The sequence below is a fragment of the Mercenaria mercenaria genome, chromosome 2 (assembly GCF_021730395.1).
Source record: "Mercenaria mercenaria strain notata chromosome 2, MADL_Memer_1, whole genome shotgun sequence".
NCBI lineage: Eukaryota > Metazoa > Mollusca > Bivalvia > Venerida > Veneridae > Mercenaria > Mercenaria mercenaria.
Window position 1 is genome coordinate 112,375,934 of NC_069362.1, and position 18,420 is coordinate 112,394,353.

Genomic DNA, 18,420 nt, shown 5'->3' on the forward strand with positions numbered 1-18,420 from the left:
TTTTACAAGTTTAAAATTAAACAATATTCATAGGCACGTGGATATTCAATATCAGCGTCCAATGAGGAAGTTTATTTGACTACTTGATAAAATTGTAGTAGACCGTTGGCTGACTGAGAAAAGAAGCCTGGTTAATAAATCCGTTTTTTTTTGTGAGGCCCCACGGGGGACAATTAGTTTCTTCTCAATTTTAAGGAAAAATTTCATTTTATCATAATTTCATGAAATATGTATCTGTTTTAAAATAGATATATTGCAATATGATTAAACATGTTCATCACACTAATAATTTTGGAAATTGGGGCCCATACAGGGTTTTTGACAAATATTTTGAAATTTTAGATAGGTAACGCATAACTTAGAATTATATTGTTTTTACACTATTTTTGAAATCTCCACGATAGTAAGGTTGAGTATTTAAGGTTCATGTGAGTAACAGGCATTCTACTACACAATATATTAAAACAGGCAGTACTATTCGGTTAATTTTTGTTGTAGAATAATTGATAAGAAAATGTTAAAAATCGTCGAAAACTTTTTGGTAAATTGCCCTTTTTTACGTATATTGTAAACCATAAAATGTACCCGAATATTTTTTCATAATAATTTATATTTGTTCTTGGGTAGTTATTTTACCAAAGAAAAAACAATTTTAAGGCTTCAAAGGGGTTTTAATTACTCACATTTCGTGATCATTTAGATTAATAAGTAGTTATTAGTTAACATAATCATTGTCAAAATATGTTTAGCATATAACAATTTATGGCTCACCATTTTATACGCATGGGGTATTTACATCTCTTTAATAGGGTGTAAGTGGAACTTCAGCTTATATGCCATAGTATGAATAATGTTCCAAGACCAGATTAATCTTAAATGTGTGCCCTCTTGATATACTAGTAGCAAGTCTATATATTCATGAGCAATGTCACCTATACCGGTTTCTTTATTCGACTGATCTCTTGTAACATTTCATTGGAATATACCCCAAGCAGCAATCAGATCACTTGATTCAGCTAGTCAGAGAGTTAAGACAACGACATTTTTAACCAATTTGGTATCAGCGGAGTTGTTATCAAGTACTTAGGTTTCCGCTGCTCAACCTGGAGGTCAGCGTTTCATGTACCACAAATTTTAAAACCGCATGTACTTGGGTGTGTCCACTTCAGTAAATGTCACAATGACACCGCACAGCTGATAATTACCTTTTATTATTGTAAGTATTTCGTTACCTGAAAAGGATCACTATGTTCATGTAAACATGTAGCGCCTATTTTCCCAACTAGCTACGTTTTTCGTAGATGGAGTTTATTAAGTAGCCATAAAGGGGGCTAGAAATTTCTTATATTTTCAAAAATGATGTAAGCAGCAGTATTTTGTGTAATTTCTGTCTTGCAGCAACAGATTATAAATATCGGCTCATCTTTGTTCTCATATAATCACTTCTATTCATGCTATAGGAACAAGAATATTTTGTTTTAAAAAAGGAAACAGGTTTGATTCGGACAATTTTGATAATAGAGTAAGTATGTATATTTTGTTATTGGTTATTAACGATGGTTATACTTGTAAAGCTTCCTGAGAGTGTGCATTTTTCTTTAAAAATGACTGCATGAAACTATTTTCCTGCTCCTAACTGATGGTCAGAGCAAAAATTCAACCTGAGGACCCTCCATGTAGTTTCAGCTCAACATTATAAAAAAACGTTAATGCTTCTAGGCTTATTATGCTCTAGAAGCCTATTTGCTCTGGTTAAAAGAACTGAGCACATGTCTTTATAGTTGCTATGTTTACTTTGTATCTAAATTTACAGAACCATTTTGTATTGTACGCACTTTGCCATCATGTCTTTTAATATTTACACTGTTATGCAACTCTGAAAATTTGGAAGGATTACGAGACAGGTTAACTACACTTCTACTGATTTAATTTCTAAGTGGTGTTTTTGCAACTGACAATTTTTTTCTCGTTGTCTACATTTTTATTTTGTTCATGTATATTAAGTGCAATGCTAATCATGTCCACATCCATACATTGACTGATATGGGTTTTTTGTTTGAATTGGGGTGGGGGGTTCTTTCTTCGAACGTAGCTTTTCTTAATGAATATTTTATGTCTAGCCTCATGCTCCGAAAGTACTCTCAAAAAGTAAAAATGAAGCATCCATTCTTTTAGGACAGTCTAAGTATGACATTTGTTATATGAGCATATGGTGCCTGTGTTGTAATTCATTTCACTACCACCTTAAAAACTTCAGTTACATTTCGATATACAGAAATTCGATCATCAGAAAGGAATACCAAATATCCCTAAAGGTCTTGACTCTGTTAAATGATTATTAAATTGACCAAGACTTTAAGTTTGATAAGTGTGGCAAAACACTTTTGTGTGTGATGTTAACGCAATTACAAACATTTACGTGTAATGTCATACGAGGTTTTCTATATTTCAGTACACATCTGGTGACTCCACCATTTCATACCAACTGAATGTCAGTTGGTCTTGTGGCGTACCATTGCTTCAACAAAATATTTTTGAAAATGGCCTGTTCTGGCCATGGATAAAAGCCGATAACGATCTTAATAATAATAGCTGTCCAAAAGACAGTGCACTCAACTATTCAACAACTTCTAAATTTAACAAGGACCATGACTGAGCTAGATTTACGAAACCGTATCTTGGTTATTTCCCATGGTTTGATGATTTGAAGCACTATGTGAAGTTTTTATCAAATGCCTGTAGTAACTGAAATACAGCTTGTTATTTAGATACACGCTAAACTTTTACCAAATTTTCTAGGTTGAAAAAGAATCACATCCAGTATTAAATTCAGCCAAGATGTATCAACGTTTTTTATTTCAATAAGTTAGATGACACAAAAGGTTTTATGTAAAGTTTTAATCCAACACATAAAATGGGTGCTAAGATGCAAAAGGTGAGGATGTCAACAACCAGAGTAAACAGAATAGCTCTCACTATTCTCCAAATGCACTGGAATTTTGAAAAGTTTGGCAATTTTATATGTGTATCAAATATTTACACACAACTTTTTTTCAAAAATGAAATATTTGCCAAAAAGTGATATTGCGTTTTTACTTGTTTGAGTTTACATATCGGTTCAGTATTCCATACTTGGGAAATTTGACTATATTTGCCTCAAAAGTTAGTACCATTAAAAACCGATATTCTACACACTCTTATTGTAGTAACAATTAAATGAAACTAAGAAAATGAAATGCAGCGAAGTGACGTGTATATGTGTAATATGTTGGCTCTGCTTTTTCATCAAATTCTCAGAGTTGTTTATTCTATATCATTTCTCACACTTGTATCAATGCGTTTTGCGAAAGTCTTGGTTTTAGTGTTCTCAGACCTCAATAGAAAGTGATGCTGCAATAATAAGAACAATAATATTACTTTACACAATAAGTTTTAGTACAATTAATGTTTTATTATAAGATTGTGTGAGTATATCCACTTCATTGAATGTTACATTAATGGAAAAAATTATATGCAGCATGTCCGGTTAAAAATGTTAATTTTGAGTGTAACTCCCTTCGGGGCCTCAAAAATTATATATGAAAATTCAAAGAAAATGGAATGAGTCTTAGTTTTCTGTATGCACTGGATATTATAGAGGATAAACATTCATCTCTTAATTACATGTTAACACGAATGTAACATAAATTTAACATAGGGGACACGTCAGATCATCATGTAAATGTCATTTGATGGTAAACCCCCAATGTAGGGACTCTTAGTCTTTACTTTCACTTGAAAATTACATTTTTACTTTTAATTAAATTATATAGTCGAATTCTCCTACTCTATTACATATTTAAGTCAGATTTACCTTAATCTGTAATATAAACAACATTTAACTTTCGTTATTATTTTTATCACGTGTCCCCCTTTTGGGGCCTCAGGAAAACTTGTATAAGAATATTTGAGCCTGTTGTCCACCCTGACTGAATTCCATTTAACCCCACGAACATTTTGATGTATGAAACCATATCATACTAACAATGCCTACGGATTTTTTACTTGGAACTATTGCAAATTGTCTATAGGTTATACAGGTGATAAAAGTTAGTTGTATTTTAATTTATCCGAACAACACAAAATCGAGAAGAACGTAAAGTTTATCACTTATTTATTAATTGTAAATATTTTGGCATGTAAAAAGGACTTGGCAAGCAAAATTGAATATTCAACAAAAATATTATTTGATTTTGACCACAGTAAAACATCGATAAGCATGTAGGTGCAGTGTAACTGTTTCCGGTTTGATAACCAATAAACTTTAAATAAAGCGAATGGAAGGAACCTTTCAGTCGATATTTGCGCAAATGGAACTTTTTTTTCATTTATTTAACTGGGTAACTGCCACAGTATAGTTCGACCGCGTGTTTTGAGCCGTGACGGAATGATACACTTTTTCAGTTGGGTTGAATAGATATTCGGTCCATAACTGGCTGAAAAATCTCTATAGAGTAAGTTGATATGTATGTTTTGTTTAATACCATGAACTTTATTATAGCGCTGGCGCAGTTGGTAAAGCGTAATGATTACAAACCGTGAGGTGCGAGTTCAAGCCCAGATTACGGCCGTATTTTTCTATAGTATACATTATTTTATAAACCCAAAACAAACAAACAAACATTATTTTTATTTTATTTTAGTCAAGAATCTTTAAAGACTGTTTTTAAAAAAGACATTTTATATATTTTGATAATATTGTTTGACTTTTCATTTTCATTGTTTCTATATTTTTGATATATTTTGCTACTTTTATTTCAATTTAATTCATGTCACATACTTTCAACTTCACTTGCTGTGTCTGTTGACGACCCTTCAGATGTGTCAGTCTCTGGATCAGATGATGTATCGGAATCCGGGTTAAGCTCAATAATCACCGGTGTTAGAAGATCGTCAAAAGCAATATCTAACTGCCAGTATTTCTGCTCAACTGACAGTACATGGTCAATACACCTAGACCAGTCTGAAGATGAAACTGTTTGCAAACCCTTCGTAGTAATGTCTTTCACGTGCGCCATCTTAAACGTCAAGTTCTTACAAATTTTCTCGTGCAATATTTATTGAAACAAACGATTTAAAAAAAATTAAAATGTGCACTTAACAAGGCTCGAACTTCGAAAAGCAAGATTTTTAAGGCAACGCCATATCCTTTCGGCCGTGCATTCTTTCATATTCAACGAGAACTTATACCGCTTTACTATGTATTACATATTTGAGCCGTGCCATGAGAAAATCAACATAGTGGGTATGCGACCAGCATGGATCCAGACCAGCCTGCGCATCCGCGCAGTCTGGTCAGGCTCCATGCTGTTCGCTTTTAAAGCCTACTGGAATTGGAGAAACTGTTAGCGAACAGCATGGATCCTGACCAGACTGCGCGGATGCGCAGGCTGGTCTGGATCCTTGCTGGTCGCAAACCCACTATGTTGGTTTTCTCATGGCACGGCTCATATATGTTCTCCTACCCTTTTTAGGCGAATCAACTGTCCTGCATCAATTAGTTACGGCTCAAAAATACTTGGTCGACCATATGAATTGCGGATTTTTCGTCTGGTTTTCATGACTGAAAGAAAAAAACAAATGTACTTTTAATTTCATGTCCTTAAAATGTTATCAGTTAGATCCCAGCAACGCCACACGAAACGTGCAGCGAATTGACTTATAAATGTTTTTGTTGCAAGCACTTGAGATTTTGAAAGCAGTGGGTGTATATTTAAACGTTCTTCCTTGTCATGAACATTATATTGATTTTAATCAGAAGTACTTCAAACAGTCAGGAAGACAGTTGTACAGGTCACATTGACTGCGAAGTAGGTAGATGTCAGTCGAATCTATTAGACAAGTACTTATTTAATAACATTCTTCAATTCTTCGTTACAAGCTATATGTTCAGGCAGATGTATAAACGGCAGCAAAGCTGCTGGCTACATAAGATATTGCATTGTTCAAACATACTTTCAATAGATAAAATCTTGAATAATCTATCCCATTTCGGATGTACGATAAAACAAGTCTTTCAAAAGAAAAACTGACTAATGAATTTACAATTGATAAGCCAGTAGGAGATGTACAATGCGATGCGTTTTTTTATCTTCTGAATCTTCCCGCCTACAGTAGGTATGCACCAGCGTCTTTGTAGTATTTTAATCACATCCTAAAAGGACTAAACATTAAATGGTTATAAATCACTTTCCTAAATCTGCATCAGTTATTTAAATAGTATTGAGGGCAGTCATTCTGGGCCATCCTGTCAATCTGCTTTGGCCAAAACGTCCATTATTCAAAGCATAAAATATCAATTCACCAGATTACTTGAGCGCAAGAAAAATAGGGATGAGCCATATTTATTCGGAGAGGATTTGAAAATGGGTAAGGACCATTTCTGTCAACCAGCTTACGATCAATGCAAAGTTTTAGACTGGTACAGAACACTGATGTTTCCCATGAACTTAATACGATATAAGGTGTTGCGGTTGCCGCGGAACAAGCGTGTAGTTCTGTGCTTCCCAAAGATGAAGGATACTGAGTGTAAAAACTGAAGTGGAGTTTTCGGGAATACAGTCTTCAGCTTCCACCTAATTACAGGATTAGCACAAGACAATAAAAGAGCCAGAAAAGGACAACTACATTTCTTTTTTCTTCGTGCAGTTTTAAGGAAGGCTGCAATGATATTGAAAAGTTCAGAATATGACAATAAAGAGAAAACTGTGTTAAGTGACGAGATAAAATTTAACATGTGACATTGTCTGAATACTATACGACCGGATACAAATGGAAGCTAGACTGTATGCTTTCCTGTGATAAACAATAAGGTTAATTGTCTTAACAGCAATAATATCCTACCCTAAAATTTATTCCTAAAGTGCATCCCTAAGATCCATAAAGAAAGCAACCAATTCATATGTACTGTAGACATTCTTGAGCCATTAATATGATGTACCAAATAGCATGTTCAGAATTCCCTCAAATATCAGATTCACTCATCAAAATTGAAGAGGATGAGACGTTCACGCCAGGTGATGTTGTATCCCTGTTCGCTAATACTCTGATGGACAAGATATTCCAATTCATACGAGATCGATTACAGAATGACATGACTTAGAAACAGTGATATTAACTGGATACTGATATGTACTTGTATGATATACTATCAAATATTTAGTTCAGATATGTTATAGCAAACCAATTCTGTGGAAGAGATACGTGGTTGACATTCTTGGAAACATAGACAAAGAAACAGTTTTCGTAAGAAAAGTAGATGGAACGGTCAAACTACTGGTTTATACTAATCAACACGACCAATTTATTTCCTACCACTCTCTCCAACACAAACAATTTGGGCATTTAGATTTAATTGTAAAGCGACTTTAATTCATGCCAGAAGATAGGTGTGTATTAAAAAGCGTTTGTTAAAGTGTTGGAACGCCACAAGTTATTTCGGAAGTGTGGGTCACCGAAAGTATACCATACAGACTGCGATATGGGAAGCTGTAACACATCAACGCAACAACATTTACAAATCTTTGATAACAAAAAGGATATTTCAATAATCCAATCTAAACCAATACGCAAGTTTTAAAATAGTGTGTAGCTTCAGAATTTCATGAATTTCTATTTTTTCCTGGTTGCGCAACTAATATAGGTAAAGGGGTGGGGGGGGGGGGGTAATAATGCTTTTCACAAACTTGCAAATGTAATGAATTTCGGCTAAATATATATTTTTCAATGTACATCTTCGAAAAATATAATACTTATTCTTACCTTCATAATTATGACCTGTTAGGCAAGTATGTTCATTAAATTTATACATATGCTAAAATTACTCGATCTTGGTCGGAAAACCTGGACAAAAAAATTCTAAAAATATCTCCAGTGAAATTCTAACATGTATTAAGCAGTCAGGGACAAGTGTACATGACCATTTGTTAAAGTGTTAAACATTCGACCAACTTGATCAAAATGTGATTAACCACTTTTAACTCGATCTCACTATCTATTTCAGCTGGGTCACGAGCCAAACATTCGAGGATCTTTTAAAGCATACACATTTTGGTAAAAGGATTACAAAAAAGAAAGAGGACAAACGTGCTATAAGACATTTGCGAATTAAGACGAAGTGGAGTGTGAACACCTAAGCTGATAGATTTTTCACGGGGGCCATCTCAACATTATAATATTATGTGCGGTGGGAAAATGCACGTACGTTGATATGTCTGGCTCATTATGCTACGTCTTCCCGGTAGGGGATGTACGATTTGGCTTAGACTGTTCGCCCGTCCGTCTGTCCGTCAGAGGAAATTTTAAATACACATATCTAAAAGTATTGAACGACCGTCACAAAAATTATTGAACGACCGACATGAAATTATTTTGGAATGTTATTCAACATTAGGAGTTGCGCACCTAAGATTCAAGTATATACTATTGTGGAAGCACTGTGTCGTCCGTCGTTTTCAATTTTACGATTAACACCCTCGAGGTTGTAATATTAGTCCAATCGTAATGAAACTTTGTCGGAATGTTTTGTTGTTTTGGCTTTTTTTTTTTTTTTTTTTTGAGAAAATTTCGACAGAGTTTATTATGGTCATTATGTGACTAGGTCAAATCATGAAAAAACTTGTTAACACTTTCGACTCCATTTTTTACTGGATATATATAAGACCTGGTCAGAATATTTGTCTTTATTAAATCTAAATCAAGTTTGAAAAGTTTGAAACTAGATTATCTAGGGTCAAAAATTAATGTCGTGGAAAACATCGTTAACACACTAGAGGCCATGATTTACTTTCGATCTTTATAAAACCTGGTTAGAATATTTGACTTAAGTTTATAAAATTTAGATATAGTTTTGAGATCAAACTTCTTGGATCAAAACGGGATCACGAGGCTGTATCATAGAAAATAAAACTTTCTTAACAGTATTTTCTGCTGGATCTTATGAAACTGGGTCAGAATATTTGCCTTTATGAAATGTAGGTTAACTTTGAAAAGGGGTGAAAATCTCGGTCATTAAGCCAGATAACAAAAACGTCTTGTAAACGTGTACCCCTATCAGCCGTTTTATATATTTCCTTAGTCGTTCGTATAGTGGATTTTATTTAGTACAAAAACATGAGGTACAAAGTTCTTTAAATATGATTTATTCATTCTTATTCATTCCAAATCCCGAAATTATCCTGAATTAATTAATACATAAAATCTGTCTCTCTAGATGCACGCTTAAAATAAATGATTTTATCTCTCTTAAATCAATTTATCCATAGTTCCAAAATAGTCCTTTAAAATAAAATAAGTTTAATAATAATAATTATAATTTAGAATCTTAAATGCCAAACCTGAGAGACACCCATCATCTTACAGCTCTGTTTGAAAGCTAAGGCGCTCTGCAGCAAAGTGCTGCCTAGCTAAGGTGCTATCCCATCCTACCTACTAAACCCACACAGAGACCAGGGTTATATAGCAAAACCTTAAAGAATGATGTGTCAACTGCTGACCATTTCTCATGCCACCTTAGTGGGATCAGTATATGATATATTCTAACAAGGTATATTTAAGGAAAACTATCCAGTAACATCTTATAATAAGGATAGATATCTACACGTCGAATAGATACCACGGTGGCACTTGTCATGCTTTATCTAAACTTGCTGACCCTTAAATAAGTCTCGCCTTTACTATAGTCTAGCTACTTAGAAAACAGTTAAAATGAAAATCTTATCAATTACAATAACGATACAGTCATAGTATTATAAACGCCACTGAGACTAAACTGTTTACCTGACTGATATGAAACACAGTCATAATCATGTTTGTCTTTATCAGTTCTAGGTCAAGTTTGAAACTTTGTCATCTAACGTTAAAAGGTAGGACAGTAAATTAAATCGTAGAAAAAAATTCTTTACACTTCTACATGAAACTGAGGCATAATGTAGGGACATAGAGAATCCATCATTGGTCTTCGGTTAAGATCAGAAAATCCCAACCCGAGGGCGCACCGCTCAAGTCTTAAACGAGGCTAAGCCGAGTTTAAGACTTGAGCGGTGCGCCCGAGGGTTGGGATTTCCGATCTTCACCGAACACCAATGATGGATTCTATTTCTCACTTACCACAACAGAAACAATAAAAACAAGCATAAAAATATGAAACTACTTAAAACGCGGGAAATTGGCGTCCGTAAGCAGAAGTGACGTCGTGATATTTCAGTGACGCACAATAACAATATTCCACTTTAGTTTTATCGTTTGTAACGTAACGGTACGTTCTTATCATAAAGTAATGAATTTTGAATCGAGAAATACACTATAAGGAACGGAGAGAAAATATAAAGGTACCTGATTTTTAATTATTTTACATAAATAATATGTATATTCAGCGCATGAAGGAGTCCGTAACAGGAGTGTGGAATAACCCATGTGAGATAAGATTTTCCAGCACTTATAAAAATAGAGATTTTTCTGTCCGATAAGTGAGAAAGTGTTATCTCTAGGAGATAATATATAATAGAAATGATACTTAACTTTCTTCAAACCTATTATCTATGTCGTCCGTCAGTTTAGCTCACCTGTCACGTAGTGACATGGTGAGCTTTTGTGATCGCCCGTCGTCCGTCCGTCCGTCCGTCCACAATTTCTTGTGAACACGATAGAGACCACATTTTGCAAGCAATTTTGATCAAACTTGTACAAAACTTGTATTGGTATGATATCTCGGTTTCTTTTGAAAACTGGCCAGATCCCATCATGGGTTCTAGAGTTATTGCCCTTTAAAGGGCCAGAATTTGCTATTGTGCGTGCATCAACAATTTCTTGTCTGCACGATAGTGGTTTCATTTATGATTTGATTTTAACCAAACTTCCACACAACTTGTATCACCATAAGATCACAGGAGCCTGAAATTCTATCTATAATGCTCCAAAATGGCTAAATATAAAAATGACCCCTCCTATATATATAAAAAAAGAACAGGAATGAAACAAAACCGTACCCCGCCCACTTTGTGTAAACAAGAAACTTCGAAAAACAGCAAAGCATCTCTATACGAGCGGTCTTATTTTGAAGAGGACAAAAAAATCTACTAGAAACACTGCTTACTGTAAACTGTCTTCCTTTTAACTAACATAAAATCATCATTTTCAATACCTTTTCGTTCATCGCCGAAACCATTGCGTGACGTCACATACATGTACCTGTTTCACAGCCTCGCAGTTAGTTCGATGTACTTTCACTTCGATGTGTCATAACTAATTAAGGGTCAAATGCAACATTTTTATAAAAAACACAGGATTTCCATACCATATCGCAGCGCTCAGGTTATCTGCCATAATAAAAAATAGTCACTATGGAAGTTTCCAATTTTTAAATTTCCCTCCAGTGAATAATGGAGTTACTTCCCCTTTTGTTTACGTTTTTGTTTTGAAAATATTAGTTGAATACATTGACAAACAAATGCAAATATATAAATTTTATTCATGGAAAAACGAACAATAAAATATAGAACATAAACAATATCTTACCTTTATTTCTTATCGAAGTGAAAGTACGTCGAATTAACTGCGAGGCTATGAAACAGGTACATGTATATGTGACGTCACGCAATGGTTTCGGCGACGAACGAAAAGGTATTGAAAATGATTATTTTGTGTTAGTTAAAAGGAAGACAGTTTACAGTAAGCAGTGTTTCTAGTATATTTTGTCCTCTTCAAAATAAGACCGCTCGTATAGAGATGCTTTGCTGTTTTTCGAAGTTTCTTGTTTACAAAAAGTGGGCGGGGTACGGTTTTGTTTCATTCCTGTTCTTTTTATATATATATATAGGTGGGGTCATTTTTATATTTAGCCATTTTGGAGCATTACAGATAGAATTTCAGGCTCCTGTGATAAGATCTTGGTTCTTTTCTTGAACTGGTCAGATCCCGTAATGGATTCTAGAGTTATGGCCCCTGAAAGGGCCAAAATTAGCTATTTTGACCTTGTCTGCACAATAGCAGCTTCATTTATGATTTGATTTTTACTAAACTGGAACAAAGCTTGTATAATCATAATATCTTGGTTCTTTTCTTGAACTGGCTAGATTCCGTTATGGGTTCCAGATGGTCCCTGAAAGGGTCGAAATTAGCTATTTTGACCTTGTCTGTATAATAGCAGCTTCATTTATGATTTTATTTTAACCAAACTTGCACAAAACTTTTGTCCCCATAAGATCTCGGTTCCTTTCTTGAACCGGCCAGATCCCTTAATGGATTCTAGAGTTATGGCCCCTGGAAGGGCCAAAATTAGCTATTTTGACCTTGTCTGCACAATAGCAGCTTCATTTATGATTTGATTTTAACCAAACTTGCACACAACTTGTATCACCGCAAGATCTTGGTTCCTTTCTTGAAGTGGTCGGATTCTATTATGGATTCCAGAGTTATGGCCCTTGATAGGGCCAGAATTAGCCATTTTGACCTTGTCTGCACAATAGCAGCTTCATTTATGATTTGAATTTATTCAAACGTGCACAAAACTTGTGTCACCATAAGATCTTAGTTCCATTCTTGAATCGGCGAGATCCCATAATGGGTTCCAGAGTTATGGCCCCTGAAAGTGCCAAAATTAGCTATTTTGACTTTGTCTGCACAATAGCAGCTTCATTTATGATTTGATTTTAACCAAACTTGCACACAACTTGTATCACCATACGGTCTCGATTCCTTTTTATACGCTCGAAGGGACGTACTATGTTATCGCCTCGGTGTCCGTCTGTCTGTCTGTCTATTGGTTAGCAATTCCCCTTCCGCTCTGTAACTCTTGAACCCCTTGAAGGATTTCAAAGAAACCTGACACAAATGTTCACCTCATCTAAACGACGTGCAGAGCGCATGTTTCGAATGGCTCACTTCAAGGTCAAGGTCACACTTAGGGGTCACAGGTCATATGACTTTGTTTTGTGTGTATATTGCTCTGCATTTGCGTTGCATTGCAGTGCTCTTGTTTCTATTTGGCAGATCCTTCTTTTGTTCACTTACAATATTTTTTTTAATAACTTCCCTTTTATGATACTATAAATAGCTTATTTAGTAACTTTTTTTATTATTGGCCGTAGGGAGAAACCGAGACCACTTTTCTGTAGTACAACATGGATAGTACCTCCATTTGTTAGGTGTATTTTGACATATCTGTACCTTGTAAGAATTTCTTTTTTTTTGAGGGGGGGGGGGGAGAGTAAATTTCTTCCCTTTGTTGTTCCTGTCCTTTGAACTTATGGCTATATAGAAAACTAATTTCAAAACAATTTTACACAAGACTAGTGTTCGTTGGGTGACCCTCTACTATATTCCTTCAAATAATTTTGATTCAGCGAAAAACATGGCCCCAAGGGGTTTTGCTTATTTTCCCTATATGCCTATATAGAAATTTGAATATCTTTTTGTCAGAAAATGCTGGTCCGTTTTCAAAATAATTTTACACAAATGTTTCTTGGGTGACCCTCTACCAAATTCCTTCAAATAATTTTGATTCATTGAAAAAGTGGGCGCCTGGGAGAGGGGCTCATTTTCCCATATGGCTATACAGAAAACTTCTTGTATGAAACTACTGGCCTTTTTTGACCTTCTTGTCCTTAAGTGCAATGATAACAGGTGAGCGATATAGGGCCATTATGGCCCTCTTGTGTAAGACAAAGTTTCTGACCAAGTCGCATTACAATTTGGCCGTTATTGTTATCTGTGGAGTGTTCAAAGCGAAACTGTTTAATTAAGTTTGACGGTGAGCTAAGCGATCAAACTAGCTGAACTTGACTACTTTGTCTCAGATGCATGACTTGTAATGTTGAAGAACATTTCAATCACGTGTAATGATGTAAGACCACAAGATCATGTGCTGATTAATAATTATTTGAGGTTTGGTGATTGTAGCTTAAGTACTTTTTTTATTTTAACCAATTTCATTTTTTTTTTACAAAATCAACGGGAAAACCCTGTTTTTACGGAGTAAAAAGGAATAATTCTATATGTGAGTAAAGGCTATTTGCTAATTAATGATTATGTGAGGTTTGGTGATTCTAGCTGGAATACTTTTTGAATTATAAGGATTTTCATTTTTTTATTGCAAACAAATTAAGGGGAAAATATCTTCTTTTACCGAGGCAATGAGGATAATATTGTTTATGAGCAAAGATCATGTGCTAATTAATATCTATATGAAGTTTGGTTATTCTAGCTAAAATAGTTTTTGAATCATAATCATTTTCTTTCAAACAAAAACTCTGTTTTTTCTTGGTCAAGTGGAATAATTCTTCGCATGAGCGAAGGTCGTGTGTTTCTTTATAATTGTTTGAGGTCTGGTGATTCTAGCTGAACCACATTTTGGACAATTTTTGGATCATAAGCATTTTCAATTTCTAATAGACGGACGCACGGACGGACGAACATCCGGACGAACAACGCCAAAACAATATCCCTTCGCCTTCGGCAGGGGATAATAAGACAAACCTTAGCGTTATTTTTGGAATGTATTTCGTCTGCTCATAATATGATTTAAATGTTGAGATGTCCCCCTAAAAATATCGATCGTCCTAGGTGTCCACAGTCCACTTCGTCTTAATTCGCAAATGTCTATTATGAAATGATGTGCATCTAGAATATAACGTCACAGAATGTTAAAACAGGCAACAATGCCGTTTTTCATGTTGGTGTTCCTGTTTCTACGTACGCGTACAACGCTTGGATATTCCAAATTACTTTACAAGGACAGTTCGGACTTTTCTTGCGATTTCAGTAACAGCACTTTGAAACTTGTCATACACAATGGTTTCATAGAAGAAAAGGTTAAAAACTGTTTAAAAACTTATAATACTGCAGAAACACTAATATTTAGTAACAGTAGATTAAAGGCTATTCCGGAATATTTAAATATACTGGACAGGCTTACACATTTGGAATTACCACACAATGAAATAACGACAGTTTCTTTTAATACGACGGAACAAATTTGTAAAAAATTGAAACAGCTTGTTCTGGATAACAATGATATTAATGTATTACGACCAGGAAATATTGATTGCTTAGAATCTCTAGAGACACTTTCGCTTGCCAACAATAACTTATTAGTAATTGTGAATGGGACATTTAATGTCAAATTAAAGGCGTTAAGAAACATCAACCTTGCTAATAACAATCTGACATCTGTTGACACCAGTTTAGTTAGCAAACTCTTATTGTCAAAAAATACAAACATTAGCGTCAATGCCTCATTGAATAGAGTAACTGGATTTACAAATTCAATAAATATCACCATAGAACATGTTTCAAAATTAACGCAGATTTACTTTGTTCTTACGCATAACAATATGACGACATTTAATACAGAATATTATTTCAAAATGTTTAATATTACACACCCATTTCCTCAGCTGTTAAATTTGTGGAACAGTGGATTTGATACACGTTTTAATCCGTTTATTTGTGATTGTGCACTCTTTCCTTTAGCCTCAGCTCTGAAGAAATTTCATAAAATGGATCCAGATAATCCTGTTTTTTCAACGACGTGCGGAAGTCCTAAACGTTTTGAAGGAATGCTGGTTCGCAAGGTACCAGCTGACCAGTTTAACTGCTCAGTTACTCAAGACTGTCCAGACTCCTGTACTTGTACTAAAACTGTCGCCATTAGCCTAATTTCCGTCGACTGCAGTGATCAGTACCATGCAGAGGACCTGCCTACAACATGTCCAGTCGCAGACAATATAAACATTAATATTAAATCAGATGATGTGACTAGTTTCTCCTCGAGAGATTATCTTCGCAATGTGACAGTTTTTGATGTCTCACAATGTGCCATTGCCGATATAGATCCATCCATCGTTGATGTGCTGGAAGGCAGCAAAAATGAATTGATATACTTACAAGATAATTATTTGGAAACTATTCCAGAAACATTTCAGAACTTTAATTTTAGTGAAGGACAAGTTTTAACCATTGATGGAAATCCATTCAATTGCGACTGCCATACATTATGGATGAAACAATGGCTTTTATTAAACAAAAATCACATTTATCACCAAGATAAAATATTATGTGCAACTGGACCTGGCAAAGGTAAGCCAATGGTTGAAGTACCAGACAATGACTTTGTTTGTCAAACAAGTCTTACATTCCTTGACATGTTATTCATTACCGTTGGATCACTGTTAGTTTTTATCATACTTGTATCTGTCACTTTCTGCAAAATTAACAGCATCCAAGTTTTTATGATATCACATTTTGGCATTTGTAAACACTGTTTCCGGAGGAGAAAACATCGGCATTTACGATATGATATCTTTATACCACATTCATGCGAAGACGACGATATTATAGAAGCGGTTGCAAATTATCTGGAACATCATGATCCGCCATATAAAGTATGCATTGGTGAGAGAAACTTTGAACCTGGCAAAACAATATCTGAAAACATACTTGTTGCGATAGAATCTAGTCATACGACTTTACTCGTCATCTCAAACAACTTTCTAAGAAGTGCTTGGTGCAACATGGAATTCCGAGAGGCCCATATGAGATTCTTGAGGGACAGAAATATAAATATGGTGCTAATTATCTTAGAAGATCTGGATGCGTCACTTGTTTACAAGGAATTGAAACTATACTTGGAAACGCATGTGTACATAAAATACAGTGACAAACATTTTTGGGCAAAACTTTTGCAGTGCCTTCCAATAATGATTCCAAACGATCCTACACGCGACGAAACATCGCCGCTAATTTCAGGGTAGTCTATTTGTAAATTCTATCAATTTAAATTATGATATCTGGAAGTAGCTGAAAGAGAGGTACCTCCATGCGTCACTATCGCAACACGTACATAAACATTAACATTGGTGACAGACGAACTTGAAAAAAGCATGACCTAAAATGCAGCTTGAATAATATATGCAGTCCGAAGAACTGTGCAGAGAAAAACTTTGAACAATGTGAAAGCTGTGTCTGTAAACATAGTTAATGGGTGAGAAATTAATTATACGACTTAACTTGTCATTTCAAAGAAGTTTCTAAGAAGTACTTGGTGCAACATGAAATTCGGAGAAGTCTACAAGAGATTCTTCAGGGACAAACATGAGGAAATGTCTTTTTAGTAGAATGACAATGACTTCAGTTGATTCTAGAAATGCATTTATCCTTTAATTTATTTAACGTTATTTTGTAGAAAACAGAACCTATCAATTAAAGTAAAGAATGTGTTTGTCTCAAACAACACAGTACAGACAAAATAGTGATAAAAATGGCACACGTTTATTTGAAACATTTTTGCACGAATGTGATTCACTGACAAACTAGTTTCAATTTTGTAAGTAAGTAAGTAAGTAAGTTCTTTATTTATAGAGGGTAGCTCATTTAGCTGATGCTAATCTTCCATGAGGCCCTCTCAAGAAGAAAACACATGTATATACAGAACATAATGCATAATAAACATGAGTACATTGAAAATACAAAGGCATGCACATAAGGAAAATAAAACAAATACATATCAGAAAACAAAAAGGTAATAGTTTATGTAATTTTCATCCAGTTGAGACATGATGATTTAAAGCATTGTAATGAACGAGCAGATTTAACTTCTATAGGTAAACAGTTCCAAATAATTGGACCAGAATATAGCATACTACGTTTAAACAATTCTGTGTGCGTATTTGGTATACAAAAATTCTTGTTTGTGTTTGATCGCAAAGTAAAAGAAGTATCATTTACTTGGGGTTTTTGCATGTACATTTCACAAATATAGTTGGGATGTAAATTATTTGCGATTTTATACATAAAACAGGCCTTTTTAAAAAAAAGACGATTTTCACGTAAAATTGCATTTGTTACTTACATTACTTTGTAAGGCATTATTTTAGAAACAGAATCAACGTGTTTGCTTTAAAATCTTTAAAATGAAAACATAATCGGTATGTGTAGTATTATCTTATACTCAAGTAACGTGCATGACTATATTTAACGTTACCAAATAATTAACAGAATCGTATACCTTTTTATACACTTAAAAGACATACCATGTTTGTATAAAATTACTATCAAAGCATCAATAACTTTAAATTAATTGAAACAAAAGGACTTTCTTTGCACTGATGAATTTTGTTAGACACCTCAGAAATATCATTATGTGCCTGGTTCATTTTCTTGTCAAATAGTGTATTATATGTTACATACTTTGTCTTGTATAATCGTGTTATTGGTGTCATTTAAAATAAATGTATTGTACACTATGATGTAGATCTACTGCTATTTCGCCAAGTTAGATAAACCAGAAATTTATTAGTCCCCTACTGGTTGAAAACCAGTTTCGATGACTATAGGAATGCTCTATTCCGTTCGTCATTCTGTCATCCCATCCGTCCTCAGTTTCGT

The 18,420-nt window shown here is 34.5% G+C and overlaps 1 protein-coding gene across 1 annotated transcript in view; it reads left to right on the forward strand.

Moving 5' to 3' along the window:
* LOC123562467 (protein toll-like) overlaps nucleotides 1-18,279 on the forward strand; it is a 43,448-nt gene extending 25,169 nt beyond the window's left edge. Inside the window, exons 3-4 of the mRNA XM_053527886.1 lie at nucleotides 7,218-7,284; nucleotides 14,670-18,279. Coding sequence (XP_053383861.1) covers nucleotides 7,218-7,284; nucleotides 14,670-16,787 — 2,185 coding nt within the window. The 3' untranslated portion in view covers nucleotides 16,788-18,279. The remainder of the gene's footprint in view (nucleotides 1-7,217; nucleotides 7,285-14,669) is intronic.
* Nucleotides 18,280-18,420: the final 141 nt, after the last annotated feature.